The 27,845-nt window shown below is 41.2% G+C and overlaps 9 protein-coding genes across 24 annotated transcripts in view; 7 read left to right on the forward strand and 2 right to left on the reverse strand.

The window, feature by feature from the left end:
* Positions 1 to 168: 168 nt before the first annotated feature.
* Positions 169 to 3,718, forward strand: LOC104806231 (leucine-rich repeat receptor-like serine/threonine-protein kinase BAM3). The gene is made up of 2 exons (XM_010531015.2): positions 169 to 3,042; positions 3,129 to 3,718. Exons 1-2 carry the CDS (start codon positions 381 to 383, stop codon positions 3,464 to 3,466), a joined length of 3,000 nt encoding a protein of 999 aa, XP_010529317.1. The 5' UTR covers positions 169 to 380; the 3' UTR covers positions 3,467 to 3,718.
* A 205-nt stretch (positions 3,719 to 3,923) lies between these two features.
* LOC104806232 (transcription initiation factor TFIID subunit 11) lies at positions 3,924 to 5,709 on the forward strand. Of its 2 annotated transcripts, none has more exons than XM_010531017.2 (5): positions 3,924 to 4,028; positions 4,204 to 4,524; positions 4,656 to 4,743; positions 5,099 to 5,198; positions 5,323 to 5,709. In XM_010531017.2, the coding sequence occupies exons 2-5, from the start codon at positions 4,217 to 4,219 to the stop codon at positions 5,448 to 5,450; spliced, it is 624 nt and encodes a 207-aa protein (XP_010529319.1). In that variant the 5' UTR covers positions 3,924 to 4,028; positions 4,204 to 4,216; the 3' UTR covers positions 5,451 to 5,709. The 2 variants fall into 2 exon arrangements, with proteins under 2 accessions (XP_010529319.1, XP_010529318.1); XM_010531016.2 differs by having other exon boundaries at positions 4,215 to 4,524.
* Positions 5,710 to 6,109: 400 nt separating this feature from the next.
* LOC104806233 lies at positions 6,110 to 10,358 on the forward strand. 2 transcript variants are annotated; one of them, XM_010531020.2, is made up of 6 exons: positions 6,110 to 6,428; positions 7,038 to 7,553; positions 8,439 to 8,856; positions 8,987 to 9,064; positions 9,520 to 9,580; positions 10,305 to 10,358. In XM_010531020.2, the coding sequence occupies exons 1-5, from the start codon at positions 6,421 to 6,423 to the stop codon at positions 9,574 to 9,576; spliced, it is 1,077 nt and encodes a 358-aa protein (XP_010529322.1). In that variant the 5' UTR covers positions 6,110 to 6,420; the 3' UTR covers positions 9,577 to 9,580; positions 10,305 to 10,358. The 2 variants fall into 2 exon arrangements, with proteins under 2 accessions (XP_010529322.1, XP_010529320.1); XM_010531018.2 differs by having other exon boundaries at positions 9,517 to 9,580; positions 10,305 to 10,357.
* Positions 10,359 to 10,730: 372 nt separating this feature from the next.
* LOC104806234 (membrane-bound transcription factor site-2 protease homolog) lies at positions 10,731 to 13,529 on the forward strand. 4 transcript variants are annotated; one of them, XM_010531021.2, is made up of 8 exons: positions 10,731 to 11,157; positions 11,238 to 11,329; positions 11,564 to 11,711; positions 11,816 to 11,896; positions 11,969 to 12,421; positions 12,504 to 12,827; positions 12,961 to 13,135; positions 13,359 to 13,529. In XM_010531021.2, the coding sequence occupies exons 1-7, from the start codon at positions 10,810 to 10,812 to the stop codon at positions 13,120 to 13,122; spliced, it is 1,608 nt and encodes a 535-aa protein (XP_010529323.1). In that variant the 5' UTR covers positions 10,731 to 10,809; the 3' UTR covers positions 13,123 to 13,135; positions 13,359 to 13,529. The 4 variants fall into 4 exon arrangements, with proteins under 4 accessions (XP_010529323.1, XP_010529324.1, XP_010529326.1 ...); XM_010531022.2 differs by lacking the exon at positions 10,731 to 11,157 and having other exon boundaries at positions 11,542 to 11,711; XM_010531024.2 differs by lacking the exon at positions 10,731 to 11,157 and having other exon boundaries at positions 11,243 to 11,329; positions 11,577 to 11,711.
* A 445-nt stretch (positions 13,530 to 13,974) lies between these two features.
* Positions 13,975 to 16,270, reverse strand: LOC104806237. The gene is made up of 8 exons (XM_010531032.1): positions 15,849 to 16,270; positions 15,614 to 15,669; positions 15,350 to 15,409; positions 15,151 to 15,228; positions 14,863 to 14,992; positions 14,587 to 14,639; positions 14,308 to 14,487; positions 13,975 to 14,215 (listed from the first exon to the last, which is right to left on the reverse strand). The coding sequence occupies exons 1-8, from the start codon at positions 16,180 to 16,182 to the stop codon at positions 14,066 to 14,068; spliced, it is 1,041 nt and encodes a 346-aa protein (XP_010529334.1). The 5' UTR covers positions 16,183 to 16,270; the 3' UTR covers positions 13,975 to 14,065.
* Positions 16,271 to 16,393: 123 nt separating this feature from the next.
* LOC104806236 (alpha-ketoglutarate-dependent dioxygenase alkB homolog 6) lies at positions 16,394 to 19,108 on the forward strand. 7 transcript variants are annotated; one of them, XM_010531026.1, is made up of 8 exons: positions 16,394 to 16,488; positions 17,109 to 17,247; positions 17,343 to 17,403; positions 17,533 to 17,571; positions 17,792 to 17,904; positions 18,036 to 18,276; positions 18,665 to 18,711; positions 18,839 to 19,108. In XM_010531026.1, exons 2-8 carry the CDS (start codon positions 17,140 to 17,142, stop codon positions 18,995 to 18,997), a joined length of 768 nt encoding a protein of 255 aa, XP_010529328.1. In that variant the 5' UTR covers positions 16,394 to 16,488; positions 17,109 to 17,139; the 3' UTR covers positions 18,998 to 19,108. The 7 variants fall into 7 exon arrangements, with proteins under 7 accessions (XP_010529328.1, XP_010529327.1, XP_010529329.1 ...); XM_010531025.2 differs by having other exon boundaries at positions 16,445 to 16,547; XM_010531027.2 differs by lacking the exon at positions 16,394 to 16,488 and adding an exon at positions 16,728 to 16,789.
* A 99-nt stretch (positions 19,109 to 19,207) lies between these two features.
* Positions 19,208 to 20,893, forward strand: LOC104806240 (elongation factor Tu, chloroplastic-like). Its single transcript, XM_010531042.2, has one exon. The coding sequence runs from the start codon at positions 19,324 to 19,326 to the stop codon at positions 20,779 to 20,781; it is 1,458 nt and encodes a 485-aa protein (XP_010529344.1). The 5' UTR covers positions 19,208 to 19,323; the 3' UTR covers positions 20,782 to 20,893.
* On the reverse strand, positions 20,853 to 23,900 carry LOC104806239 (vacuolar protein sorting-associated protein 2 homolog 2). 2 transcript variants are annotated; one of them, XM_010531039.2, is made up of 11 exons: positions 23,666 to 23,900; positions 23,273 to 23,317; positions 22,780 to 22,871; positions 22,643 to 22,693; positions 22,082 to 22,186; positions 21,905 to 21,976; positions 21,632 to 21,703; positions 21,426 to 21,506; positions 21,295 to 21,330; positions 21,130 to 21,197; positions 20,853 to 21,040 (listed from the first exon to the last, which is right to left on the reverse strand). In XM_010531039.2, exons 1-11 carry the CDS (start codon positions 23,715 to 23,717, stop codon positions 20,980 to 20,982), a joined length of 735 nt encoding a protein of 244 aa, XP_010529341.1. In that variant the 5' UTR covers positions 23,718 to 23,900; the 3' UTR covers positions 20,853 to 20,979. The 2 variants fall into 2 exon arrangements, with proteins under 2 accessions (XP_010529341.1, XP_010529342.1); XM_010531040.2 differs by having other exon boundaries at positions 22,780 to 22,814; positions 23,666 to 23,898.
* Positions 23,901 to 25,194: 1,294 nt separating this feature from the next.
* Positions 25,195 to 27,845, forward strand: part of LOC104806238 (probable lysine-specific demethylase JMJ14) — a 6,024-nt gene continuing 3,373 nt past the window's right edge. The window contains exons 1-6 of one of the 4 annotated variants that reach the window (XM_010531034.1): positions 25,195 to 25,258; positions 25,662 to 26,004; positions 26,233 to 26,304; positions 26,657 to 26,734; positions 26,839 to 27,342; positions 27,472 to 27,696. In XM_010531034.1, coding sequence (XP_010529336.1) covers positions 25,963 to 26,004; positions 26,233 to 26,304; positions 26,657 to 26,734; positions 26,839 to 27,342; positions 27,472 to 27,696 — 921 coding nt within the window. In that variant the 5' untranslated portion in view covers positions 25,195 to 25,258; positions 25,662 to 25,962. Of the gene's footprint in view, positions 25,259 to 25,617; positions 26,005 to 26,232; positions 26,305 to 26,656; positions 26,735 to 26,838; positions 27,343 to 27,471; positions 27,697 to 27,845 lie in introns of those variants that run through there. The other 3 variants (XM_010531035.2, XM_010531037.1, XM_010531036.1) reach the window with 3 other exon arrangements.

Genomic DNA, 27,845 nt, shown 5'->3' on the forward strand with positions numbered 1-27,845 from the left:
TATATATATATATATATATAACTAAAGATTAAAGCAAAGAGACCAAGAATGCATTGGATGCTGCGACTTCTTTTTCACCTTTTTCCCTTATTATTATTTTTTACCAAAATCTTTGCTATTTTCATCATCATTATCATTCGAATTTCAGTATTTATCCTCTCCTCACTTTATAAATATTCAGTATAAGCTTCTGCAGTAACTTAGTGTAACCCCCACAAAAAGAAACACTAAGTAAAGACATCGTTTGCGTTCAATCCATATCTTTAGCTTCTGTCGTAAATTAGGGTTTTTGGGTTTTTCCTGTCTGAACTCTTCTTCCTCGTCTTCTTCTCCTCTGAAACTCTTTAAGGTTTCTTGTTGGGTATCTGTCAAATGCCATAATGAGTACTTCAGCTTCGGACAAGAATCTCACCTTCCTCTTCTTGTCTTCGTTCTTTCTCCTCATTTCTCCTGCTCCGTGTTCTTGTTTCGTTTCATCATCATCATCATCATCCTTATGGGGACAAGCCCGGGTTATTGTTTCTCTGAAACAGGGCTTTGAATCCTACGATCCGTCTCTCCATTCATGGAATATGTCAAACTTCATGTCTCTCTGTTCTTGGACCGGTGTCTTTTGCAGCTCCAATAATCTGTCCGTAACTCGCCTCGACATATCCAATCTCAACATCTCTGGGTCTCTCTCACCTGTCATCACCCGTCTCTCCAGCCTCGTCGATCTTTCTCTGTCCTCAAACAATTTCTCCGGCGAGTTTCCCAAGGAAATTCACAAGCTTTTCAGGCTCGAGTTCTTGAATATATCCAACAACGCGTTTGAAGGAGGGCTCGGAAGTGGATTCAAGTGGATGAAGCAACTGGTGGGGATCGATGTTTATAACAATAACTTCAATGGGTCGCTGCCTTTAGGGTTGACCTATCTGCCTCGGCTCGAGTACTTGAATCTTGGCGGAAACTACTTCTCCGGTGAAATCCCGACAAGCTACGGGAGTTTCTTGCGGCTTAAGTTTCTGTCTCTGGCTGGGAATGATCTCCATGGGAGAATACCGGGCGAGCTTGGGAACATCACTACTCTGAAACAGCTTTTCTTGGGTTACTTCAACGATTTCGACGGTGGAATACCTCCGGAGTTTGGGAATTTGATCGGTTTGAGTCATCTGGACATGGCGAATTGCGGGTTGGAAGGCTCGATTCCCCCGCAGCTCGGGAAACTCGGGAATCTCGATACACTGTTCCTTCAGACAAACAAACTGACAGGTTCTGTTCCTCCAGAACTCGGGAACATGACCAGTCTCAAGTCTTTAGATCTTTCCAACAACTTCTTGGAAGGGGAACTCCCAGTCGAGCTATCTGGTCTTCAAGAACTTCATCTGTTAAACCTCTTCTTCAACAGATTCCACGGCCAGATCCCTCAGTTCGTGGCCGAGTTGCCAAATCTCGAAGTTCTTAAGCTATGGATGAACAATTTCACAGGGACGATTCCTTCGAGGCTCGGTTCAAACGGGCACTTGTTCGAACTCGATCTTTCTTCCAATAAGCTGACAGGTTTGATCCCAAGAACCCTCTGTTCCGGCCGGACACTCAAGATTCTGATACTCTTCAACAACTTCTTGTTTGGTCCTATCCCTGAGGATCTCGGCCAGTGCGAAACTTTATCGAGAATTCGAATGGGGCAGAATTATCTGACAGGTAAACTGCCAAAGGATTTGATTTACTCGCCGAATCTTTCGCTTCTCGAGCTTCAGAACAACTTGTTGTCCGGAGAAATCGAAGTAGAGACCCGAAAAGCTCCTTCGAACCTCACGCAAATCAATCTGTCGAATAATCGCTTGTCGGGTTCGCTCCCTGCTTCTATTGGCAATTTCAGCAGCCTCCAGATTCTTCAGCTCGGCTCAAACCGCTTCACGGGACAAATCCCTGAAGAAATCGGAGGTTTGAAGAGTGTTCTCAAGCTTGACATGAGCAGAAACAACTTCTCAGGCAAGTTGCCTCCCGGGATCGGTAGTTGTCAGTCACTGACGTACTTAGATTTGAACCATAACCAGATGTCTGGTCCGATTCCGGTTCAGATCACTCAGATTAAGGTACTTAACTACCTGAATCTTTCTTGGAATTCTTTGAACCAAAGCATTCCGGTCGAAATCGGGTCCATGAAGAGCCTAACGTCTGCAGATTTCTCACACAACAACTTCTCTGGTTCAGTGCCCGAATCAGGACAGTTCTCTTTCTTCAACAACACGTCATTTCTCGGGAACCCTTTTCTCTGCGGATTTTCTTCAAACCCGTGTAACAGTTCGCAGAACCGATCGCCATTACAGCTCGAAACCCGAACCAGCACCAAGTCTCATCGCGAAGTTCCCGGAAATTTCAAGCTGCTGTTCGCATTAGCCTTACTAGGATGTTCACTCGCGTTCGTCGTGTTAGCAGTTGTCAAGACTCGGAAAATGAGAAAGAACAACTCTAACTCATGGAAGCTAATCGGTTTTCAGAAACTCGAATTCCAAAGCGAACACATCTTGGAATCTGTCAAAGACAACAGTGTGATAGGAAGAGGTGGAGCAGGAATTGTCTACAAAGGGGTAATGCCAAACGGAGAGGAAGTCGCCATTAAAAAGCTCTTGAGCATAGGAAGAGGTTCCTCCCATGACAATGGCCTGACTGCAGAGATTCAGACATTAGGGAAGATCAGACACAGAAACATAGTGAGATTACTCGCCTTCTGTTCGAACAAGGACATCAACCTGCTCGTCTACGAGTACATGCCCAATGGCAGCCTCGGAGAAGTCTTGCACGGTAAAACAGGAGCGCTCTTGAAATGGGAAACCCGGCTCAAGATCGCTCTCGAGGCGGCAAAAGGACTCTGCTATCTTCACCACGACTGTTCGCCTCTCATAATCCATCGAGACGTCAAATCTAATAACATTCTGTTGGGTCCTGAATTCGAAGCTCACGTCGCTGATTTCGGGTTGGCAAAGTTCATGATGCAGGAAAATGGTGCATCAGAATGCATGTCTGCAATTGCAGGCTCGTATGGTTATATTGCTCCAGGTATATACATATATATACAATATCCATCGAAAAGATACGTTTTTTTTTCCGTATAATCTGACGTTTTCACACGATTTCTCTGACAGAATACGCGTATACGCTGAGAGTAGACGAGAAGAGCGACGTATACAGCTTCGGGGTAGTGCTGTTGGAGCTGATTACGGGTCGGAAACCGGTGGACAACTTTGGAGAAGAAGGGTTAGACATCGTGCAATGGGCAAAAATCCAGACGAACTGCGACAAGCAAGGGGTCGTCAAGATTCTCGATCAAAGATTGAGCAATCCGCCATTGGAGGAAGCAACGCAAGTGTTCTTCGTGGCAATGCTCTGTGTTCAAGAACAGAGCGTTGAACGACCCACGATGAGGGAAGTTGTCCAGATGATTTCACAAGCCAGACAGCCTTCCACTTTTCAGATGCAGTGACGAAGTCTCACGAACATCATGATCTTGTCTTGTCTTAGTATCTGATTTACAATCTTAGATTGTAATAATGGTTTTGTTTAGGGCTTTAGGGTGTAAATCTCAGTTTTTTTTTTTGGGTTTTCTTGGTTTTTGTTTGGTCTTCTGTTTTTTGATGTTTCTAAATGCTGAAAGCTTGTGGAAATGAAGAAGAGCTTTGGTGATTTTGCTGTAACTTAGCTTGAAACTGATATATTTAATTCAGACTTTACATAATATCATTTCAGAGATTGACTTCAAGTCAAATAATCTTTGGTTATTCAACCTAAATTTTCTGTTTAAAAGTCCTAACCGGTTCGGTTTACACCGGTTGAAGTACCGAAATATCCGGTTTAAGATATTGGTTGAGTCCTGGTTCGGTTTAAGCCGGATTTAACGTCCCTATAAGAAGGCATCAGAGTTGGATCGGAGAATGTGTCACTGTCCCTCTCGCACATAAAAATTTCTGGGGAGCGATTGATTCCGACAACCATCGAAGGAGACGATTCTCCTGAAATTTGATCAATTTACTCGAGAGCACTTAAAGGTTTGTCTTTTCTGGTTTCAATTTCTGTCGGTTGTCTCTTGTATGGACGAAACCCTAATTAGCCTCATCGGGGATTTTACGTGGAATCGTGCTACTGTGATGCTAATGCCGGTGACTTTAATGGAGTATGGGAATCATTGATTTGTTCTGGATCAAATGATTGATCGTAATTCAGGTTTTTATCAGGAATGAAGCACTCGAAGGATCCGTTTGAAGCGGCATTGGAGGAGCAAGAGGAGTCGCCGCCGGAGTCACCTGTCGGCGGAGGCGTCGGTGGAGAAGGCGAAGGGGATGAGAGTCGAACCCTAATCGAGCAGATTCCGGAGGAGGACGAGATAGCCGCCGGGGATCTCCGTCCGGCGAAAAAGCCTAAAACTTCCATGGAGGGTTTAGGGAAGAACAAAGACGAGGATGATGAAGAAGAGGAAGAGAATATGGAAGTTGAACTCACCAAGCTCCCGTCCAGTGCTGATCCTGATAAGATGGCCAAGATGCAGTGAGTGTTTGATTTCTTCTCTCTGTTGTGGTTGTTGATTCAAGGCTTCAGCTCTGTTTCGATTGTTGCTTTGCATCATATTGGGAGCATTTTATGATAATGTGCGTGTGGATCCACATGTGATTCTTCAGGGCCATTTTATCACAATTCACAGGGGACCAGATGAGCAGATATGAATTGTTTCGGAGATCTGCATTCCAGAGATCAAGCATGAAGAGGGTAAAAATTTCACAAAAACACACCCTTGTCTATGTTCTTGATGCCTTCATTCATTTGGTTCTGGTTTTAGTTTTGTCCTTTTAGGCTGATGCACTCTAAATCTTGGCTATTTCTTCCATTCTGAATGTGTGGAAAGAGACCCAACGTTCTCAAATCTTCGTGCTTATACTGCGTATCACCTTAATCCTGTCTGTCATTTTGCCAACACAAACAGGCCTTGACTTTTGAGGTCGGAACTTTCTAGATAGTGAGTGATTAGGTCAGCGGGTCTGCTGGAATTTTATGATTTGTAATACATGTCAAATACCTTAATCTGCTCCCCCTTTTGTGTTCTTCTTGTTTTGTCTCAATGCAGTTATTGGTGAGTATAACAGGGAGTCAGAAGATCAATTTGCCAATAACGATCGTGGTCTGCAGTATTGCAAAGATGTTTGTTGGAGAAATTGTCGAGACAGGTAAAAGTGGGAGTTATGTAGATATTTTTTTCCGGTGAAAGAGGAAAAAAAAGAAACTTTGTATGATCATGATGAAATAGGGGATATAGCATAAAGCCTAAACTGAGTTCAACATCATATGCAGCTCGGATTGTGATGGGAGAAAGGAAGGAAACCGGACCGATAAGACCTTGCCACGTAAGAGAAGCTTACAGAAGGATAAAGCTCGAAGGAAAAGTGCCGAGAAGATCTGTTCCTCGGCTTTTCCGGTAGCTATGACCGGAGATAGACCTCAACCGATTTACTTTTAGCCGCATGGTGATAAGGTTTACTGGCCATTCAGCTGGAATCTATGTGTTTCAGTGAAAGTTCAGTTTGTGTGATAATGCATGCATGGATGCCATGCCATGCCCTTTTGATGTCATAGTTAGGATATGTTCAATTGGTGTTTCCATTGCTTTGCTTGTCTTATTGGATCAGACATATGTTCCTCTTCTTGGCATGATAAGCCATGTTTAAGTTATTGTACTCATCTTGTTCTTGTTAGAACTTAGACCTACCTCACTTTTTTTGTTATTTCCTTTGTTTTCAATTATTTAGCCATGAAAATCACCAATTTTAAAATATTTTTATCAATATATAAACCAAATTTTAATAAAATTTATCTTTTAAATAAAAATTGTAATAGAAAATAATTAGAGCCAAATCCATTGGATCACAAGGAGATCCGGAGGGACGAGGTAAGGTCCATCTAATGGGCTTATATTGGGCCAAGGACTAATTTGTAAAAACAAGTAATATGCGGGTGGAAGTTGAAGAACCAAGAAAGTTAGAGTACTTGAGAAGCAATAACAAAAACTTTATTGAAAACAATAAAGGAATATTGCACAATAACTCACCCACTATTTCTCCTTCCCTTCCTTCCTCACTGTTAACGCAGAGCCTCCATTTCTCCTCTCCTCCTCCGCCTTCTCTTCTCCCTCCTTTCCCCTATACATACACTCTTACATATATTTCATCCTTCTTCTAGGGTCTTTCTTTCTTTATCCTTGTCCCTCTGGTGGTCGGTACGAGAGGAAGAAGTAGTAGAAGTAGACGGAGCCTTGAAGTTTTCGTTCTCTCTTTCGTTTCATCGGAAATGAAGAAGGAGGACTGAACCAATTCTAGAATCGGAAAATAACCACAGATCGGAATCGGAAACCCACCGTTGCAGAAACCCGAAACCGGATTTTCTCTTGGGTAAATGATGAGGTCCTCTCATTCATCTTCTCTGTTCTCGATTGTGTCCTTTTTCCGTTTTTCGTTTTCCGTCAACCCCTTTCATCTTCTCGTCGGTCGTTTTGATGTTTTTTTGTTCGATCTTTCTGATGAACAAACCACCGGAATTTCCACTTTTTTTTTGTTATGTTATTTTTTTCGTTTCTGAACTGGTTATGGTTTTCTGGATCTAGGGTTGATTTGAAAACTCTCCAGATTCACGGTATTCTGAAACTAATGTCAACCTTTTGAATTTTTGTTTTCTCTTTGGATGTATTTTTTTGTTTCTCTTGATGACTATGCCGTATCGGAAGATCCGAATCTTTGCTTAAAGAGAAGAAGAATTTGGATTTTGAGCACCAAAGAGCTAAAATCCTCGGGGAGGTTCTATTGTTTTGATTTCATGCCCTGATCACTGTAAATTCAAGTAACCCAGAAGAGAGAATCGGATGAAAATACAGCTGAAATCCTGAATTTTTGTTTTCTTTTCACAACTTCAATGGATTCAGATGCATTTTCCTGTTTCCAGTTGATCTTCCTCTGGTTGGAATCCCTCTTGTTGATCTGGCTTCGTTTGGGGTTTTGATTCAAACCATTGAACAGGTATCAGAGAGTCAGCCCAGATTGTCTTCCTCTCACCAATGGCAAGAAGCCCTACTTGAGACCTTCTCCTTCACGAGCACCAAAGGAAGACGCCACCGCCGATAAAGGCAGAGCAACTTCCTCCGCCGCCGCCAACGGAACATGCACGATCGCCAGTTCGGCCGTCGACGGAGTTTCCAAGGGCTTCCGATTCAGATCCCAACAAGATCCTCACGATCCTAACCCCACCCCCAGTCCCGGCGGCGTCAGCGGAGACGTGCTGTTGCAGTGGGGACAACGGAAACGTTCTAGGGTTTCTCGGGCTGAGATCCGATCCGCCGCCGCCGCAGCCGATGATTCCTCGTCGTCGTCGGGACATGGGAAGGTATCGTCGAACAAGCTGCAGAAGCGATCGGCGAATCCGACAATGCCGCCGCCGCCGCCGCTTCTCTGCGGCGTATCCTCCGGTCGGAGTACGAACCCTAGAAACGGTTCCGTCAGAAACAAGGAAGCTACATCTGGATTCATCGCTGCCAGGTTTGGGAATATTTTCATTTTCCTCCACAATATTATTTTTCGGCCTTTTTTTATATTGCAAATATTTAAATAGCCGGATTTATGCAAAGAATATATCTTTTTACAGAACTGAAACCCAAATCTTTGGATTTGTTTCCTGTAAAAGTTATATTTCCCTCTGACAATGTTTATTTTTGTTCATCCGATTTCTAATGCGATTTTTCTTAATTTGGGGTTTTAGTTTTTAATTAACTTAAATTTCGTGTTTTTTTTAGATCCAACCCAAACGCTTGGTTCATCTTTTTTTTTTTTAACCAGAATTTGGTGATAAAAAACTCTGTTTATGAATTTACTTTAATACCCCTTGTTCTATGTTCTTTCCTTTCCTTTCCTTTTTGTTTTGTCCATAAATCTCTGTTTCTTCTTGGTTTCACTCTGTGTGGTATTTTCTTTTCATGGTAACTTCGAATATTTTTTAACCGACTATTCCTTATTTTTATTTTTATTTTTGTTATAGCATATCTCTAATCTTATTCTGCTTCTTTGACTCGATCTTCCAAGTTTCTTACTAAATTCTCTCATTTCTATTTCGTCTTTTCGGATTCGCCCTTCAATTCGATCTCTCAGTTGTTTTTTTTCAATCAAGTAATAATATTTTCTTATGGGTTTTTTATTCTGATTATTGGGTATTAACTTTCTTACCAAAATTTCCGTCTTTTTAAATTTCTGGGGTTTTTCGTATAAAGGAGGAAAAAAAAAAGCTTCATCCACTCTTTCAAAGTCTCAAACTTTAACTTTTCAGCAAAACAGGGGAATAAAAGAGAAGGAAAAAAAGGGGGAAAGAATCAGTAGACCCTATCAAAATCACCTGTGGCTTTAACCTTGTGGTTGTTACGTAATGCCCAGGAATTTAGAAGACCGATCCGCCGCCGCCATCGGTTCGCCGGCGAGAAATCTCGGCGGCGAAGGCGGCCGTGCGGTGTCCAGATCGGCGGCCGGAACTAAGCGATCTCCGCCATCTCCGGACAAGATCGAGAAGAAATCAAATGGCAAGGATCATCATCAACAACAGAGACAAAACGGGTTCGACCATCATCAGCACCACCGTGTGAACCGATCGGAATCAACAGCTCAGGCTCTATTGGAGCACGAGACGAAAAACAACAATGGCGAGAAAACGGCGCAGGTGGAAATGATGGAATGGCCCAGGATTCACATTGCCCTGTCTAGGAAAGAGAAGGAAGAAGATTTCTTGGCGATGAAAGGGACAAAACTCCCACATCGGCCCCGGAAACGGGCGAAGAACGTTGACAAAGCCCTCCAGGTAAAACATCCAAAGTCTTCATCTTTCCTTTTTTTTTTTTTCTAACACCCAAAAAAGAAAGAAGATGAATTATGAAAAAAAAAGGCAAAATTTTCAACCCTAATCTTGAAAATTTGGGTTTGTGTGGCAGTATTGTTTTCCAGGGATGTGGCTGTCTGACTTGACCAAGAGCCGGTATGAAGTTAGAGAGAAGAAAAGTGTGAAGAAGGTAAGTTTACTCTTCTGTCACCATTTACTATGAATCTGGATTTTTTTCCATCTTTTGAAACCCTTTTAAGTCTAAATCACGATTTGGGGATTAGGGTTTTTTTCATTGTTCAAGTTTTGAGTTCTTGATCACAATTGAAACGGAAAAACAGATAAAGCTTTAAGCTTTGATGTTATGCGTATGTATGTGTGTGTGGCTATGTGCATACATGTTACAGATTATATTGATTCCATGTATAGTATATATATATATACACGTGTATATGTGGTGGTGGTGGGGTGATGACAAGATGAATGGGCCTTACCAAAAATCTAATGGGGTAATAAAATTTTTTATAAACTCGATAAGACATGGGACCCAACTGTTTTTTTTGTTGGCATATGCTAATGCTTTTTTCTTTAATAAAAAAAAGCCATTTCTATTGACCTTTCTCCATGAACTTATATTTGCAGCAGCAAAAAAGAAGGGGTTTGAAAGGCATGGAGAGTATGGACACCGACTACTCCGAGTAGGGAAATAAAACATCCAAAGTCTTCATCTTTCCTTTTTTTTTTTTTCTAACACCCAAAAAAGAAAGAAGATGAATTATGAAAAAAAAAGGCAAAATTTTCAACCCTAATCTTGAAAATTTGGGTTTGTGTGGCAGTATTGTTTTCCAGGGATGTGGCTGTCTGACTTGACCAAGAGCCGGTATGAAGTTAGAGAGAAGAAAAGTGTGAAGAAGGTAAGTTTACTCTTCTGTCACCATTTACTATGAATCTGGATTTTTTTCCATCTTTTGAAACCCTTTTAAGTCTAAATCACGATTTGGGGATTAGGGTTTTTTTCATTGTTCAAGTTTTGAGTTCTTGATCACAATTGAAACGGAAAAACAGATAAAGCTTTAAGCTTTGATGTTATGCGTATGTATGTGTGTGTGGCTATGTGCATACATGTTACAGATTATATTGATTCCATGTATAGTATATATATATATACACGTGTATATGTGGTGGTGGTGGGGTGATGACAAGATGAATGGGCCTTACCAAAAATCTAATGGGGTAATAAAATTTTTTATAAACTCGATAAGACATGGGACCCAACTGTTTTTTTTGTTGGCATATGCTAATGCTTTTTTCTTTAATAAAAAAAAGCCATTTCTATTGACCTTTCTCCATGAACTTATATTTGCAGCAGCAAAAAAGAAGGGGTTTGAAAGGCATGGAGAGTATGGACACCGACTACTCCGAGCAGGGAAAGATGGTGTATCTTTTCGCACGTGCTGGTTGCATTTTACGCACGTGCGAGTAGGGGCAGCACAGCACTAAGCCACTTATGGACTATGGAGTTCATTTTCTTTTTCTTTTCTTTTGATTTTTTTTAGGCTCTATTTTTATAGTTCTTTGGGGTTTCAAATTCTTTTGTTTCGGTCATGTGGTTCTGCTTCTACGTGTACAAAAAAGGCCGAGGGGATGCTTTCTTCGTTGAGGCCGTCTTTTCCAATATAAATCTTTTGATTTTTTAAAAGTAAAAAGACAAAATTAAACTGAATTGAACTTTTCGACCCAAAATATTTTAAATAAGGTAGGCATTCGATTCGGGTTTTCAAAGATTAAATCAAACCGAACTCTGAATTGAATTTTGTATAATTCGGTTTTCTAATCAATCCGAACCGGTTCGAACCGGGAGGAGAAGTTGGCTCGGCTAATCTAATCGGCTCCTTGCTCCAGCCACCTAAACGCGTGAGAGTCTCAACCAAACCAATGGAAGTTTCTGGGCGGCGCGTGAGAAGATTTCGGATGAGGTTCCGTCACTCCGCCGGGAACTACGGCGGTTCCGTCCTCCCTATCCGATCTGGACACGCCGGTGGTGAGAATCCCGACGCCGTCATCTCGTGCTGCTACTGTGACTACAAGATCTCGATGTTCAACGAGCCGATCTACCGCCTCGGACGGCGGTTTTCCCGCGTCATGAAGGTCTGGTTCTCCGTCGGTCTCGGCTTAGGCGTTGCTTCTCTCGTCCTCGTCTCCGTCCTCCTCCTTCTGCAATTTCACCCCAACGCCGTCTCCGATCGCCTCCTCGCCGCCGTGTTCGGGCTCTCTCCCTCCACCGTGAGCTTACACACAATTTCTTCCTTACTTCAGATTCGGAATTCGAACGCAAAGCCTTATCATATCTTCCGTGTTTGCAGCGCGTGTCACCGTCTGGGATCGTCCATGTGTTCATTTCTACTGTTATTTCTGTATTAGTTCATGAACTCGGCCATGCTCTTGCTGCCGCGAGGTCAGTCCATCAAATTCCCTTATTTTTTTTCTTCACATTTTCCTGTTCTTAGTGAATCAAGTTGACCCTTTTCCTGTAAATATATCCATTCTCTGTTTGAATCAATAGTGAATTAAGCGAGAGTGAATGAGAGACAAAGCAAAAGGAATGACTTTATGTTTAGTTCTGGTTCCTTGAAGAGTTCAGTTAGAATCTCAGGTTCTGAATTCTAGGATCCTTCTGATTCGGGGGCAGTGAGGGCATACAGATGGAATACATTGCTGTTTTCATGGCGGCTATATTTCCTGGCGGGCTCGTGGCATTCGATCATGATGTTCTTGAAGCACTTCCACGGTTTAACACTCTTCGTGTATACTGTGCTGGTATCTGGCATAATGCAGTGGTTAGATTTCTTCCCTTTGTTTATTCCCCTTCTTTTTTTGTATCCAGTATTATTCGTACCTTATGCTTAGTATAATGACCTTCGATCTTGGCTTTCTTCTGCAGTTTTGTGCAGTTTGCGCATTGACTTTGTTTCTCCTGCCAGTGATCTTGTCTCCATTTTACATACACGGAGATAGCCCCATGGTCTGTATTTATGTTTTCGCCTGTCTTAACTGATTAACTTTGTAGAAAATTCTGAATAGTTTCCTTTGATAGGTTTTGGACGTGCCATCCACTTCACCATTGTTTGGTTACCTGTCTGCTGGAGAAGTTATTGTGTCCTTAGATGGCATACGGGTACATAACCCTAAAGAGTGGCTTGAATTGGCTGCTCTCTTGGATAAGTACAACAGTGAAAGATCCAATTCTTCCCTCGGAAGGTTTCATCACAGAAAGGGTTATTGTGTTCCTTTATCTCTGATTGAAAAAGGGTACAAAGTTGAAATGACTGGGAACCTGTTCGTTTGCCCTGGTGATCTCTCTGCATTTGTTCCTATGCCTTGCTTAAGGGAAACTACTAGTTCACACGACAAGAATGGTAAAGATGATCAACCAATCCGAGGGAAGAGCATGATTTGTTTGGATGCAAAGGACATTGTCAAGCTTAACAAATGCGGTGATGGGTGGGTGACTTCTGACACCGATGAAATTAGCTGCATATGTTCACAGGTGACTGCTTGAGAATATCCTCTCAAAGTACGTTTTCGTTATCAATTTCTGACAATGCTTATGTATTTGACAATGTTTTCAGGGCGAGTCATGTTTGCATCCTGTTGAATCTCCTGGTGTATCTTGGACAGAGATCACCTATAGAAGCACTTCACCAAATTGTTCGAGAATTGGTGGAAGTATAAGCTTGGTAGTTAATACCTCGAAAAATTCACCAGAACATGATTGTCTGGGGAGTTTTGTTTTCGTGGGTGACCTGATTGCCACTGCACATTCGGTTCATCTAACTTCATACCAACCTCGTCGAGTTTTTAGTTTTGGCATTCGCCTCCCGGATATCTTGGAAAGGAGCTTGATATGCACTTTCCATGTCTCTCTGGCACTGGTTCTTTTGAATAGCTTGCCCGTAAGTTCCGACTTTTTCGCTTTATCCTTCAATACCTAAACACGATCACCATCTAATGTGTTTATCTCGAGATTAGATTTCCAGATTCTCCCAAGATTTCTCTTGGTTACTAATCATGGATAACATTATGTAGGTCTATTACCTTGATGGTGAATCCATCTTAGAGACCAGTCTTGAGTATCTAGGCTGGTCGAGCAGCAGGAGGAGGAAGAAAGCTCTGCAAGTATGCCTTATCGGAGGAACTTTTCTCTCGGCCTCTGCGTTTTTCCGAATCTTCGTTCTTGGTTATCTCTAAGGCAAATGCAAAGGTAAACTGGTGGGCAATCTTGGATCGTGTTCTTCCCATCAAAAGTTTCCATCTCTAGTATGGACAAGGACAGAACCTTTGGTTTCAGACAGAACCTGAAGCCTGTTCATACAACAGCAGCGTCAATGCATAAACATTCATTCAGTTCGCGATCATATTTTCTGTCTTCTTTTTAATTCCCAACTCTATATATAGGAATCATTATATTTATGGAATTTTCTCAGATGATGATGATACGGCATGATGCCTTGGAGATTTTATAGTAATCAATGATGGAGGGTGCATCCACGGGTAGTAATTTAATCATATGTTGTAATTGCTCTTTATAATGATTATTATAATTATACAGACAGTTCAACTTTCATGATTTCCCTGAGCTTTTGACGGTTGTTATAAAGTCTATAATATTTCTTTGATAGAATATGAAACACCGAGTCCTTGGTTGGTTAAATTTTTATGTTGTGTATTTTTCTCTTGATATTTTTCAAGATATTATCCATACCGACAAGGTTTTTATACAATTATTTTCCAAGATAATATCCATAATTTTTCATACAGATATGGAACAGGGCAAATAGTGTATACACACACACCCCCCCTAGTGTTTTATGACGGGATTTGCCCTGTTGTTGTGTTCCTTGTAGTAGCGTCAGCAGCTTTCTTGATGTTTCTGGTTTAGTGGGTTTTGGTTGGTACAGTTTTGTTTCCATGTTATGCACAAAACCCATCATTCATATGTTTTTGGATACATGTGAACTGGAGAGAGGGCATAAAGGATGCATTTCATCGAAATCAACTAAATGTCTTAAAAGGTTAGATATTTTCTGCAAAAGTATGGACTGCGCTAAGGGGAAATGTTTTCAAGGGCGTGTAAGAAACTAGGCTGAACAATTTCTGTTGATGAAACAAGACAGCTGGTGCAGATTTCCACTCAAGGAAAAGACTGGCAGAGTTTCCATTGCTTCACAGCTTCGCTCATCCGGACAGGAACCTCATTAGACCAAGCAATCTGATCAGGTAAGCCCCCGGTCATGGCCATGAAGTTCAAACCTTGTGGATCCGGTGTTCTCTTCCAACAAACCTGCGTCAAGAAAATCTCAGATGATCGGTCCTCGAGTCTCGAAACACACGTCTGAAACAAATCCATGACAGATGATAAACAGGAAGACATACTTGTCCGGGAAATGCCTCGGACAAGGTCTTGATGGTAGAGTTCAACACCCAAGCCGAATCACCGGATACCACCTGTGGTTTTCCATTCGAGGTATCTTCTTCTGCCTTGATTCCAGCACAATTCACCATTATCCGGCCGTTAGGCATCAACCTGCTACCTAGTTCCTGCCAGGTTTGAACCTGCGGTTCGTCATTGAATAAAGCTTTTTGCTTCAGTGGCTGCCCCCTACACTGTCAAGAATAGATGCTAATAATACTAATGCCACAAGGGTCAAGTACCTCTTGCAGCTGGCTTAGGACCTTCCCATCGGAGAACAAATCGACAATGATTCCTGAGCATGAATTGTTCAGTTCAGACAGGGACAGGACAGTCAGCAAACAGATTAACTTGACAGACAAAAGGTTATATCATGTTGCAGGAAACACTGTAAGAAGAATGCATAAATCAGATGCTTTTATGTGTACAGACTTTATCACTTCAGGAAGTCTGTATGAAGATTTCCACAGGGTATAAACCAGAAAAAGGATGATCAATAAATCACGAGGAAATCTAACCAGCATATCTTCCATAAGCATCTTGAGATGGAGCAAGAGCATCTTCAACACGAACATGAAGTCTGCCACCCTCTGGCGTTGGTTCCTCCAGTTCAGACAGCCCTAGATAGGCTCTTGCTTTCTCAATCAACTACTGTGCATACAAGATGTAAGAATCCGGTGAACCAAAGAATCGTATGCAATTGTATTAACATTCTTGCAGACCATTCACATATCGGCCGTAAAGTGGGTGTTATTGCAAATCTGAAAGTTTGGTTGGAAATGCTGACTGTGAGATTTCTTACATACAATTTGGTCAATTTCCCAACCCTCAAGCTGCAAAGAAGGCCACAACTCGAGCATTAACCGCACTGCTGTTCCACCACCCTAAAAACATGAAGACAGTATCATTGCAGTGAAAAATGGAGAAGCCATTCCACTTCATCTTTAAGCATCTGAGATGATCATGGAAAGTCAGATTTGTTATGGGTTTTGTGTGGTAATTCACCAAGCCGTAAATCGCAATTGGGCCCTCGGGGATTATAGCCGGCAAACTAGCAAACTCATCCTGCAACAGAATGTTGATCATATAAGCTTATGATGATACATCAAGCAAACATCCCCAACTCCATGGAAAGAAATCATAAACGCTTACTCATAGTATACAATCTCAAAAGCTTAAGGATCAAAACATGTAGACTGTATATGAATGTGTAAGCTGCATGAATACATATGATTATTCTGAGAACTGCAAAACGAATCTAAAACATACCCAGTAGGATTTAGTCCAATTCTGACCTCCCTTGTTGATAACACTATGCACATTCTCTACACAAGAAAACACATCAGAATCACAATACGAGAAATCAGCAGTTCTTCCAAATCAAAGCCAACAATGAACAGTTCTTCAGAGTTCTGTAATGAAATACGAAAACAATCACTAGGAATCACACATAAATGATTTCACATTCACTAGAAATGTTGGTTAAAATCATTGGAGAGCTCACTAGTAGAATCAAGGAGGAGATATCTGGACTTAGCACTATCCACAATAACGATCTCATTGTAGAAGCTTCTCACGGCCGTCACAACCCAATACTCTTCTTCTTCCTCTTCTTCCTCCTCTTCTCCTCCTTTTCCTCCATGTTCTTGTTGCCTTTCTCTCTCATCAAGTTCACCACTTTTCTTGAGGCAATGCGAGATTGAGAATCTGGGTTTCTGCAGAGACCAATTTATGGAAAATGGCTGTGGAAAAGAGAGTCTTTTGGATAAAAGTAAGGAGCTTTCGCTGCGATTTTGTGAATGTAGACATGAAATGGACACGGAACTCAAAGCCGCCATCCTTCGTTCTTTCTTTCAGTGATCTCTTCGTTCTTAGCTTCAGAGCCTTATCTTTCTCCTCCCTCCAAAATCACTCCTTTGTAAAACTCCTGCCTGGTCAAGCCCTAATTTTTCAATTAATGGTAAAAGTTTGGGGCCATAAGAAAGAAGAAGGTTGGGTCTCGTCAGGCTTTGGTATAACACTCTTAGCCCAAGAACTAATACACTTGGGCTGTGTCCTGTCCTGTCCCGTCGAGCTTCTCAGCGACAGAACCTTCGTTTTCTTCTTCGACCATCGGTCTGATTCTTTTCCACAGATGAAGCAAGGTCTCTGTCTCTTCCCTCTTAGGGTTCATCTATCACTCTGTTTCTTCAGTTTCAACGCAGTGAGTTTTCCTTGCCTTCTTTCTCAATTTTTTCCCTCTGGGTTCTTTACATTTCAGATGTTAATGGTGAAAGTAGATAGGCAAGACTCTCAGCACTCTGTTGTCGTTGAGTTAGTTTTGTCCAATGGGTTACAGAGACAGTTTCAACATGTGATTTTATTTGTTTCGATCATAGTTTTGAGTGTAGAGATGATGATTTCATCACCCATTCAGTCAAAAGTATGAAAATTCTTGTTTTCAAGGTACGATCTTTACATGTTACACGGCTTTCAGCTTTCCCTGTTCCTGTCTCTAAGTCATAAGCCAACAAAAGGAATCCTTTCAAGAATTGTCTTAGAATGTCGTCTCTTTGGAGTGTGGACTGTGTTTTTGTCGGAGTTTATATTCAGAAGGTGTAGTTGTAAGATACTTGACACCATGTTCTTAGAGAATATAACCCGTTTAGGTTGATTTGATTTAGTTTAGGATATGAGATTTTATAAGTACCTTATATCAACATTTAGAATGAATAGCACAGAAAAAGTTCCCTAATCTCTCCTTTCCGTTTTCGAATTCCCTCAGGAATCCAATACAAGTTAATCCCTCAGCAGGCATGAGTGTGGAAGAGAAACTAGAAGGCTTTAGAGTCGGTCAGATCCCCACGTTGTTCTACATTCCAGAGTTCATCACTGATGAAGAACAAACTCACCTCCTCAATAATGTAACTCTCAGATCACTTCTTTTACATTTGACATTGCTGTTCTCTTTCCTTTAAACTGATTCTATTTACTTCTCACATGTTTGCATGTATTGTAGATAGATGGGGCACCTGTCTCTAAGTGGAAGCCATTGAAGAACAGGAGACTACAGAACTGGGGTGTGTTAAACCATGTGTACCTTTCTCGTACAATGTTTATTTGACAAGTAGTCTTTCTGATATTTGAAGAAATAGACATCCTATTTACACTAATGACAGGCTGAGTTCTTGCTTGTGGATATGTTACAGGTGGTGTGGTCCATGAAAAGGGTCTCCTGCCACAAGAGCGTAAGTAAGAACTTAGTATCGTAGATGTGATATATGAAAAAACTTAGTTCTTAATGTTTTCAGTTTTTGAAAGTTCTACCATTATCTTGTTTCTGATCGTTCATCACCTGGAACTGTTAAGAGTAATGTGGTACTGAAATCTGAAACATAGTAAAGAGATGAACTGAGACAAAGTAAAGATGCATAACCCAAGCTGTTTGTGTATTGCCCTTGATTTCAGTGCCTTCTTGGTTGACAAAGATTACATCCAAAATATATGAAAGCTCAGGCCTGTTCCCTTCTGCAGTCAATCATGTCCTCATCAATGAATACCATCCTGACCAAGGAATAATGGTTCGTAATCAACAGTTCTTTTGGTATTCTTCATCGTTTTATGTTTTCTTTCGGTTTTCTTTCCAATGGTTTAGGTTTCTGTGAAATTGAATGTTGTGCAATTTCTCACTTCCATTGTTCTGTCTCCACAGCCACACCAGGATGGACCCGCTTATTTTCCTGTCGTAGCTATTCTGTCTCTTGGATCGCCTGTTGTTATGGACTTCAGCCCACATCCAAGATTCAGATTGTGCCATGGTGATTCCGTAGATCAAAGCCCTGATGCAGAAGCATGTGGGCATGGAATAGATGAATGGGACCGAGATTACCACCCGTTTTCTGTCTTGATGATGCCTCGCAGCTTACTGATCTTCAAAGATGAAGCATACTCAAGTAAGTCTCTTGTAACTGTAAACTCAAGCCATACGATTAATGTTTCATGAAATTACAAAGTTAATTAAGAAGGTTTAATCAAGTATTCATAGTTAATGTTTGAGATAGTGTATCAAGGCCTGCACCAGGCATTTGCCACAAAGGTGTGGTAGGTAATGGAAGAGAACCTAACCGGAACTCGGATCTTGGAAATGCTTTCAGGGGTTAATGAATAATGAATCTAACAGCCATAGTGATGTTATTGACTTCTGATAGGTTATATAATAGATTCTTGTTAATATCAATCTTGGACGACTCAAGAAACTAGACGAGAGGAATACAATCTTGTTCTTGCAGTGAGGGGTTTAGACAACAATTTGAATTTTTTTTTTATCCTTTCTTGTTCCAGATTTCCTGCATGGCATTACCGACGATCCACAACAATGTTACGAAGGGGTGAGACGAGAATCTTAGTTTGAAAGTTCTCATGTTTGCAATAGTAATGTTTCTATAGATACATATGATGTTTAAAAGAATGTATTAGTTTGGAGGGCAATGATTTTTCTTTCTTCTGGTGGTTCAGGCTGTTAATGAAGCCAAAGCTTTGTCTGAATCAAACATGGAGAAATTAACTGAAGAGGACAGCAATGGAGGTGACAAGATTCTTCACAGAGACCAAACCAGAGTCTCACTGACATGTCGATTAGTGCCCAAAGTTCACAAGAATCTCTTCAGGTTTTAGACAACTAAGACAAGTAGTTCCTGATTTTGATATATCAGTCATTGTCTTGCCGTTTTTAGACTGTAAAAACGACACGATTTTTGTTCCATGAAGTGAAGGCCTTTGTGATGATTTACTGGGCCACGTAGCGAGGAAAATTACGAGTCGTGCCACTCCGATGGATAGAGGCTGAGCTGAGTCCATTAATGGCAGCCCTTCGTTTGATTTCTCCTTCGCCTTCCCTCAACCAGATAACACAACTCTCTACACTCCTCTCTTCTCTTCCCTCTCCTTCCTCCTCCTCCATCGACTCCCAAACCTGAATTCCCTTCAATCCCTTCTCTCCGATGGCAATTTCTGCTCCAGTCGCTTCTTCCTCCACCTCGTCTAGACTCCTCTGCTTCTACGCCTCCTCCCCTTCCCTCTGCCCCTCCGCCTCCATTTCGACTGCCGGTAAGCCTAAATCCCTAACCCTTTCTTCCTCCTTCCTCCCTGCTTACTCCGTCACCAACCTCTCCTCCTCCTCGTCCGCTTCCGCCCTCTCTCGACGGCCCCGCCGCGCGTTCACCGTCCGCGCCGCCCGTGGGAAGTTCGAGCGGAAGAAGCCCCACGTGAATATCGGCACGATTGGCCACGTCGACCATGGGAAGACCACCTTGACCGCCGCCCTCACCATGGCCCTCGCCTCCACCGGAGGCAGCGCCCCGAAGAAGTACGACGAAATCGACGCCGCTCCTGAGGAGAGGGCTCGTGGTATCACCATCAACACCGCCACTGTTGAGTACGAGACCGAGAACCGCCACTATGCCCACGTCGATTGCCCTGGGCACGCCGATTACGTCAAGAACATGATTACCGGAGCTGCCCAGATGGACGGAGCTATCCTCGTCGTCTCCGGCGCCGATGGGCCGATGCCGCAGACTAAGGAGCATATCCTTCTTGCCAAGCAGGTGGGTGTTCCCAACATGGTCGTCTTCCTCAACAAGGAGGATCAGGTCGATGACAGTGAATTGCTTGAGCTAGTGGAGCTTGAGGTTCGTGAGCTTCTCTCATCGTATGAATTTCCCGGTGATGATATTCCCATCATATCAGGATCTGCTTTGTTAGCTTTGGAATCTCTGACTGAGAATCCTAGCTTGAAGAGGGGTGAGAACAAATGGGTCGATAAAATTTACGAACTTATGGACGCTGTCGATAGTTACATCCCAATTCCGCAGAGGCAGACAGATCTGCCCTTCTTGTTAGCCATTGAAGACGTCTTCTCTATCACTGGTCGTGGAACCGTTGCCACTGGCCGTGTTGAGAGAGGAACCGTCAAGGTTGGAGAGACAGTGGACATTGTCGGATTGAAAGATACCAGGAATGTGACAGTTACTGGAGTGGAAATGTTCCAGAAGATCCTTGATGAGGCTATGGCCGGAGATAATGTCGGTTTGTTGCTTAGGGGTGTCCAAAAGGATGATATCCAGAGAGGTATGGTCTTGGCCAAGCCTGGATCCATAACTCCACACACCAAGTTCGAGGCCATTGTGTATGTGTTGAAGAAAGAGGAAGGAGGAAGGCATTCTCCATTCTTTGCAGGGTACAGGCCGCAATTCTACATGAGAACAACTGATGTGACTGGTAAAGTGACAAAGATTATGAATGACAAAGATGAAGAGTCAAAGATGGTAATGCCGGGTGACCGTGTGAAAATGGTTGTGGAGCTGATCATGCCGGTTGCTTGTGAGCAAGGTATGAGGTTCGCTATCCGAGAAGGAGGGAAGACCGTTGGTGCAGGAGTTATCCAGTCCATCATAGAATGATATAATGTTACTTGTACTTGCTTTTTTCCCTGTCCGAAGCTGCTGATTTGGTCTTTTCCCATAAGAACTCAGAATCAAAATGTCAATGGTAGTATATCTTCTTGTTCATCTATTCAGTGTTCATTTCAGTAGATTTACATATAAAAGGAAGCTTCTTTTCTCTTGAAAAATGCCCTGCCAAAGTTCATGTATCATTTCTCAGATTCGTCGCAGCGATGCCAACTTCCTCTCCAGTTCCTCGATCTCCGTGGATTCAGAGCTGCATGAATTTGCCATTCGTATGAACAAATAATGAACAGTTCCCCGAGATTTTCCCACTGGTCATGCTAAACGAAAATGAACACATACCTGTTGTTATTAGCACTGGTGGGAGCAGCGGTTTTTGGTGTGATACGGCCCTTTGGAGCTGAAGTTAACTGTTATACAAAAGAAAGAAACGGGTTAAAGTAATTTCGCCCGAGGTATGAGAAGGCTTTTGTTTTCGTGTCAGCTTCATTGTAAAAGAAACCAAACCTGAGATGCAACACGGACACCAATCTCATCGAGCACCTAGAAAGAAGACAGGGTATGCATGTAAGAACCAGACAGAGGAAACAGGAAAGAAATCTCTTGCAGAAAGCAGAGGTGAAGTTTGACTTAGGCACCTGGTTAGTAAGCTCTTCTGTTTCCTCTTCAGCCTCATCTTTGTCCAGCGTTTCATCAATAGCTTCCGACATCATCTCTATCTGCAAAGAACAAAACATAAACATAACAAAGACAGAAATCTCTTATCTTTATTAACAATGTCCTTGTTACAAAGACCCTCTATTGCTTCGGAATCAGACAACGGAAGGAGAAGAAATGTTGTTACCGTCATGTCCAGTTGTGCAGACTGCTTCTGGAATTCCTTGATCACTTTGGCTTGTTTTATGGGCGCCATTTGCTGAAGATACATCAAAAGTTTTAATACAATGGCTGATAATCTTGCTTGTTATGATTTTTTGGATCATCAGTGTCCACTGGAAGTCAAGAGAAATTTCGCAATTCCCATTCTTATATCGAATTTGAGTTCCTCGGAAGTATAAAGCCAGCAGTGAGACCTTCATATTCAATTTTTCGTCTGGGTATTTGACAAATAGCATACCTTGTTCATGGCAACCATTGCCTTGGTTGCACCCTTCATACCAGATGAAATCGAGGTGCTGGCATACAGAGCCTGTTTCCCAGAAACAATAATCAATATTTAGTAGGCAATGAAAATGTGTTATAACATCAACATATGTATATGTCGATGTAAACTAAACTAGCATGGGGAAAGTACCTGCGTATGAGTCGCTACACCTCTAACTTGAGCTCGGCTTCCCTGCAAGTTGGTAATCTGTTGCCTCAGACGAACAAGTTGACGAGCTAAAATCTTGGTGGCCGCCTGATTAAAAACGTTTAAACAAATAAACAGCAAAGGCAGACATTGGGATTTAGAAGAGTCTAAAATATCCAGAATGATTCATCAAAAGGATTGAACTGAAAGTAAGCGAGGGCCACTATAGTCACAAACATACATGTGATGCTAATAGCAGAAACATGTTAGAAACTCAAAAGATTTATAATCTTATCCACTTAACAAAGCTCAAGGCCCTGGAAACTGTAAATGTGATCCCTTTAATGCTTCTCTAGCAAGCTCAAGGGCAAAGCCTTGCTCATTGGGTCACTGTAAAGAAAGTTTATATTCTTTAATGGCATTTTTGAAATCGTTATAGCTGAATCAATTAAGTGTATGCTTTTTCTAAAGGCCATGAATGAAACGTTAACTTCTACTAGCCTATCGTATTGGCTCGCGGTGAAAGATTGTTTCACTAAAATGAGGAGGAAATCAAACACTTGCCTCGTTTCCCGTCTTAGCTGTTTTCTTTATCTCTGCAACTAGCCTCTTCTCCTAAACAACATGTCAGTAAAACTGTAAGAAACCTGATAATAACATTAAGGTGGTGAATTAAAAACTCCCAAACAGAAGTTTAGTACCTCCATTTGAAGAGATGAAATCTCACGTTCGATACCTGCAGCGACATGGGAACAAAGCAAGTAACATGGAGGCAATGCAAATTGTTCCTTATCTTTCAAGTCAGACGTCAAAACAGACTTAGATCCGTGCTTTCAACTAATTAGTTAGAAAAGAGGAACCCGGATTAAGAAAAAGTTCATATAGAATACATTAGTGTGTGACAGAACATGACCATTAAATCACACTAACTTCTTCAGAACGACAAACCGATATCGAAACTGATGCTTGTCTCTAACTACGATTGCAATCTATAGGATCTAGATAGCTCCCAAAGAACAATGGAGAATATCGATAATTCCTCGGACAGACAGTCCAGAGACAGAAGCTCGGAGTCACATTTGCTACTCCGGTTTCGAAATGCAATTTGTTCAAACATATCATGAAGATCATGGAGAAAGTGAAGAACTTTAGAAAACCCAGATGTAAATTTTCCAAGATAGAGGAACATAATACCTCGTGTAGCAACAGACATTTCCCTCTTGCTGGTGCGAAGAGCATCTGCATAAAGGAATATATGGGTTTAAAAAGAACAAATTTAATCATTGGTAGGAATAAAGCTGAATCCGGATAGGGTTTCTAATTCAGATCTTTAGCAAGATCACACATTCTATTACGGAAGGTTCCCCATTTCCTGCAATCACGAAAAGCACTAACGGAATTAAAGGCGACATTTTCACCAAATTTTTCTGGAACCCTAGTTAACAACGGCAGATGGGTCGTCTAAATCCCTTCAGACAAGAAACCAGTTCATCCCGACAGAGGAGTTTCACCATTGCTCTCGACAAGAAAAGGAGACGACAGAAGCTGGAAATGTCGGGAGAAAAAAGGGGAAAGTTTTGAGCTTACCTTTTGGGGATGTCTTCTTTCTGAAAATGTTCAAGGCCATTGAGAATTTCATCTGTCTTCTTAGTCGAGCTGTGAATCCGCCGACAAACCCTAACCCTCAAACCCTAATCACGTACTTGGGGGTAGCAGTGATGTGCAGAGAGAAGCCGAGTGATGGAAGGAAGGAACAGAGAAGAAAGGAGCGATCTTTCTATTTTCCACGCACACTTTTTCTGATTATAAGTATTAGGAAAAGTGTTTCATTCTTCGACAGAGCTATGGAACTAGCCGTTACAGATATTCCCCACATCATGTGATGAAGCATTTCAGCGTTTTTCACATAAACCTCATTAACGGTTTAATCGTGATTACTGCTGCAATTGCCAATTAGTGTCTATACACAGTATTAGTGCCAACGTACTTAATCGCAAACGCGAATCGGTTTCGCCCTAAACGCGCGTTTTGACGCCAAAGGCCACGGCAACGCGGTTTAAATTCAAAGCCAACAACACAGATTTATGCGATTTGTGTATCACATATCCTCATCTTAGTATATATTCCTTCAATATTATCTGGTCAATAATTAAATCAATATATAACCATAATCGAATCGAAATTGATATAAAATTGAATGATTATTATAAATCCTGTAAAACCGAAAAAACTGATCTGAACAAAATAAAAAAAACTCGTAATAACCGTAATTTTTTATAAAAAAAATAAATGTTTTTATTATAACCAAACCGAATCGAAATGAGAATCAATATAAAAACCGAGCAGTGAAACAAAAATAACTTATCTGAATATAATCAAACCTTATAGACTTGTTCAAAGTTTGCTTTCAAAATTCAAAAATAGCACATGAACAGGAGGAGCCATGTTAAATTGCCACAAAGGAGTAAAATCCAACTGTTTCACTGGTTCTTCACAACCACCATAGCCTAGGAAAAACCTATACACACATGCATGTGTATTTTGTATAATATGTGTGTGCATATCATGGTAAGTATTAACCATAGTCTTTCATTAAAAAAAACAATGTTTTTACAAGGGCAGTGATTATTGAACATGGGAAATCTATAGAATATATCTTCTCACATCATATAATTAGATAGATTTTTATTATACATATATATATATAACATTTCATATATATAATAATACCACATGTGATATTTCAATTGAAGCGAAATAGAATATAAAAGTTTGATATGTTATTTCGTTTTGGAGAATATGTATTATACATTAATTAAATGCTTTACTATAATTGCATACTCGATTATTTTGGGGAAATTTCCTTTTGATGTTTTATTAAACGATAACAACAATATACACTAAAACTGTCTTCTATCAGTGTTTCTACAAATCCAAGGTTGGTTTCTTGAGAAAGTTCGGGTTTTTTTTTTTTCTCAAGATTTGGCGCTTCATCTTTACTCGTTTCTTCCTTTGATCGAACTCCAAAGGTGGCTCCTTTTTCAATTCTACCCTAATAATCTCTGTTTTCCATTTTTCAATTCTACCCTAATAAGGCTTTAAAACCTTTTTGTTAGATATATGAACGTTACAAATTCAAGTTGAGTACACTCCTCTTGGAATCTTGACCCCTCGCCGAAGGTACACCCATTGGTCTTTTAAATTCTTGCATTTATGGCGTAAAAAACCAAGCTTTCTTTTTCTCTCCCTTATATCTGGGTTTTGTTTTGCACTTGCTTTCGTCTCTTTCCAATTGTTCCTTATCTTTCAAGTCAGACGTCAAAACAGACTTAGATCCGTGCTTTCAACTAATTAGTTAGAAAAGAGGAACCCGGATTAAGAAAAAGTTCATATAGAATACATTAGTGTGTGACAGAACATGACCATTAAATCACACTAACTTCTTCAGAACGACAAACCGATATCGAAACTGATGCTTGTCTCTAACTACGATTGCAATCTATAGGATCTAGATAGCTCCCAAAGAACAATGGAGTAGTGACCTTTTGGGTTCTGAACCAAATCCAATGTTTCTTGCATGAAGATCCAGCCGAAGGCAGTCTAATTTTGGTGGGGTTTGTGTCAAATTCTATGCCCGGAGCGATTTGTGGTATTGGGTTGCTTTCGGGTTCTGGTTGATAAGAGCATTTTTACTCTCTTTTTTCCTGAGATAATCTCTATGCGTTTTGGGTTTAGGGTTTCTGCAAAGATTTGGTTTTTGTAACATTTCTTCTCTCATGCGATCCCCATTACTTGAGAGAGAGAGAGGAACGGTTTGTCTGTAACACGATCTTTAGCTTAGCAGGGAGGTAAAGTAGGTTTTTTCTAAACCTAGTTGCAGTGAAATGGACAAGCTTGCATCTGCAGCACAACTTCAAGAGAAGGAGGTTTGTTCTTTTTCCCTTCACTTTCTGATTAGGTTATCTATGTCTCTCACTCCAGAAACGGCAATTTGCCAAATTCTTTAGTTTCTTTGATAACGTGGTTGTGATTTTGCTCATCCCATCAAGTGGGTTGTTCTGTTTCATTTTGCATTTGTGCTTAATTCTTCTTTGAGATCAAGTGCTTTTTTCCTGCAACACTGCCACAGTTTCTTATAGAAGTGCACTTTACAGGATGATTTTGAGACACATTCGACTAAAAGGGAGCATAGCCCTGCAACAACCGGTAGTCCTTCTAGTCTGAAAGTAAGCAAATCTGATGTATACGCCATTCAGTTAATGAACTGTAATGAGTATTGGTCGGGGAAAGACATTAGATGCCACAGATGACTGATGTTTGTCTGAACCCGTAGAAAGTACTTTAAGGTCCGGTCCGTATTTTCTTTGTGATTGTCAGCATGTCACTTTGGGAATCTTGTGTTTCAAGCTTCTGATATCGAGAAATCCGGTTATGATTGCATTTACAATCTTGTCAGCATGTCACTTTGGATATTCTATGTGATTGTTTGGTTTAGTTGTTTAAGACCAGATGCTAGGATTTGCTTTCTCTCTCTTCCCCCTATTTTCCTGAATGCGATTGTTTTGTTTCATATTTGAGATGTCTGCTGGGTGGAACCCTGCAGAAGCTTGCAGGCCTTCAATCGATGAAGCTCCCGTGTTTTATCCATCTCCTGAGGTATTTGGCCATCCTAATAAATTTAAGCGAGATACTTTATATATGCCGTGGTAGTTTTGATGAATCTCACTAAAATTTCATCTTCTTGATCCTTTTTCTATCAGGAGTTTCAAGATGCACTTGCTTACATAGAGAAGTTACGCCCAAAAGCAGAATCATATGGCATCTGTCGAATTGTGCCGCCTGATTCATGGAGGCCTCCCTGCCCTCTCAAGGACAAACATATATGGGAGAACTCCAAATTTTCCACCCGGATCCAGCAGATTGACTTGCTCCAAAATAGAGAACCGATTAACAAGACAACAAAAAACAGAAGGAGAAAACGAAAAAGACACTCAAGAATGGGAATATCGGAAAGAAGAAAGGACTCATGTTGTGAAGCTGCTTCCTCCCCTGAGATGGATGGAAAATTTGGTTTCCAGACTGGGCCAGATTTTACGCTGGACAAGTTTCAGAAGTATGATGATTACTTTAAGGAATGTTACTTCCGGATAGGGGATCATCCTTGTGATTCCAGAGCTTCTGTAGATAAAAAATGGAAGCCATCTGTTGAGGAAATCGAAGGTGAATATTGGCGGATAGTGGAGCAAGGAACTGATGAAGTTGAGGTCTGTAGAAACAGCATTTTGTTTACATCCCTTATGCTTATGCTTTTTTATCATACTAACAAAATTTCCTTTCCTTGTTATTCTAAAAATATTTTTCCTTCTAATGTCTGCTCTTTTGGCATATGACAGGTATATTATGGAGCTGACTTGGAAACACACAAATTTGGAGGTGGGTTCTCAAAGCAACGATCGAAATATGCTGGAAGTGATTCAGATCAATATGCTAGTTCTGGTTGGAACCTAAGTAATCTACCTCGTTTACCTGGGTCCGTTCTCTGTTTTGAGAACTGTGATATCTCTGGAGTTATCATACCATGGCTTTATGTGGGAATGTGTTTTTCAACATTCTGTTGGGTAAGTTATGAAACAAGGAAAACCTTTGTTTTTAAATTAGTAGAGTTGCATGTGTTCCTTAAGCGTCCAATAGTCTAGGATGATACCTGATTCTACATTACATCATGACCAGTTTTTGGGAAAAAAGATAGTTGAAAAATTTCAGCAGG

Source organism: Tarenaya hassleriana, unplaced genomic scaffold (genome assembly GCF_000463585.1).
Source record: "Tarenaya hassleriana unplaced genomic scaffold, ASM46358v1 Cleome12, whole genome shotgun sequence".
In the NCBI taxonomy this organism is placed as follows: Eukaryota; Viridiplantae; Streptophyta; class Magnoliopsida; order Brassicales; family Cleomaceae; genus Tarenaya; species Tarenaya hassleriana.

Bases quoted from the DNA above. Each gene is read 5' to 3' on its own strand.
- LOC104806231 (XM_010531015.2), top strand. From the start codon at position 381: ATGAGTACTTCAGCTTCGGACAAGAATCTCACCTTCCTCTTCTTGTCT. The intron at 3,043-3,128 runs GTATATACATAT...TTTCTCTGACAG, and splicing joins GTATGGTTATATTGCTCCAG to AATACGCGTATACGCTGAGA.
- LOC104806232 (XM_010531017.2), top strand. From the start codon at position 4,217: ATGAAGCACTCGAAGGATCCGTTTGAAGCGGCATTGGAGGAGCAAGAG. The intron at 4,525-4,655 runs GTGAGTGTTTGA...GTGATTCTTCAG, and splicing joins GATAAGATGGCCAAGATGCA to GGCCATTTTATCACAATTCA. The intron at 5,199-5,322 runs GTAAAAGTGGGA...CATCATATGCAG, and splicing joins TGGAGAAATTGTCGAGACAG to CTCGGATTGTGATGGGAGAA.
- LOC104806233 (XM_010531018.2), top strand. The intron at 7,554-8,438 runs GTTTGGGAATAT...CGTAATGCCCAG, and splicing joins TCTGGATTCATCGCTGCCAG to GAATTTAGAAGACCGATCCG. The intron at 9,065-9,516 runs GTAAGTTTACTC...TTATATTTGCAG, and splicing joins AGAAGAAAAGTGTGAAGAAG to CAGCAAAAAAGAAGGGGTTT.
- LOC104806234 (XM_010531021.2), top strand. From the start codon at position 10,810: ATGGAAGTTTCTGGGCGGCGCGTGAGAAGATTTCGGATGAGGTTCCGT. The intron at 12,422-12,503 runs GTGACTGCTTGA...CAATGTTTTCAG, and splicing joins TTAGCTGCATATGTTCACAG to GGCGAGTCATGTTTGCATCC. The intron at 12,828-12,960 runs GTAAGTTCCGAC...AACATTATGTAG, and splicing joins TTCTTTTGAATAGCTTGCCC to GTCTATTACCTTGATGGTGA.
- LOC104806237 (XM_010531032.1), bottom strand. From the start codon at position 16,182: ATGGCGGCTTTGAGTTCCGTGTCCATTTCATGTCTACATTCACAAAAT. The intron at 15,410-15,613 runs GTATGTTTTAGA...ATTCTGTTGCAG, and splicing joins ATTGGACTAAATCCTACTGG to GATGAGTTTGCTAGTTTGCC. The intron at 14,488-14,586 runs GTACTTGACCCT...GACGAACCGCAG, and splicing joins TCCTAAGCCAGCTGCAAGAG to GTTCAAACCTGGCAGGAACT.
- LOC104806236 (XM_010531026.1), top strand. From the start codon at position 17,140: ATGAGTGTGGAAGAGAAACTAGAAGGCTTTAGAGTCGGTCAGATCCCC. The intron at 17,404-17,532 runs GTGTGTTAAACC...GATATGTTACAG, and splicing joins CAGGAGACTACAGAACTGGG to GTGGTGTGGTCCATGAAAAG. The intron at 18,277-18,664 runs GTAAGTCTCTTG...TTCTTGTTCCAG, and splicing joins CAAAGATGAAGCATACTCAA to ATTTCCTGCATGGCATTACC.
- LOC104806240 (XM_010531042.2), top strand. From the start codon at position 19,324: ATGGCAATTTCTGCTCCAGTCGCTTCTTCCTCCACCTCGTCTAGACTC.
- LOC104806239 (XM_010531039.2), bottom strand. From the start codon at position 23,717: ATGAAATTCTCAATGGCCTTGAACATTTTCAGAAAGAAGACATCCCCA. The intron at 22,694-22,779 runs GTACTAAACTTC...CATGTTGTTTAG, and splicing joins TTTCATCTCTTCAAATGGAG to GAGAAGAGGCTAGTTGCAGA. The intron at 21,704-21,904 runs GTATGCTATTTG...ATGTATCTTCAG, and splicing joins CAATGGTTGCCATGAACAAG to CAAATGGCGCCCATAAAACA.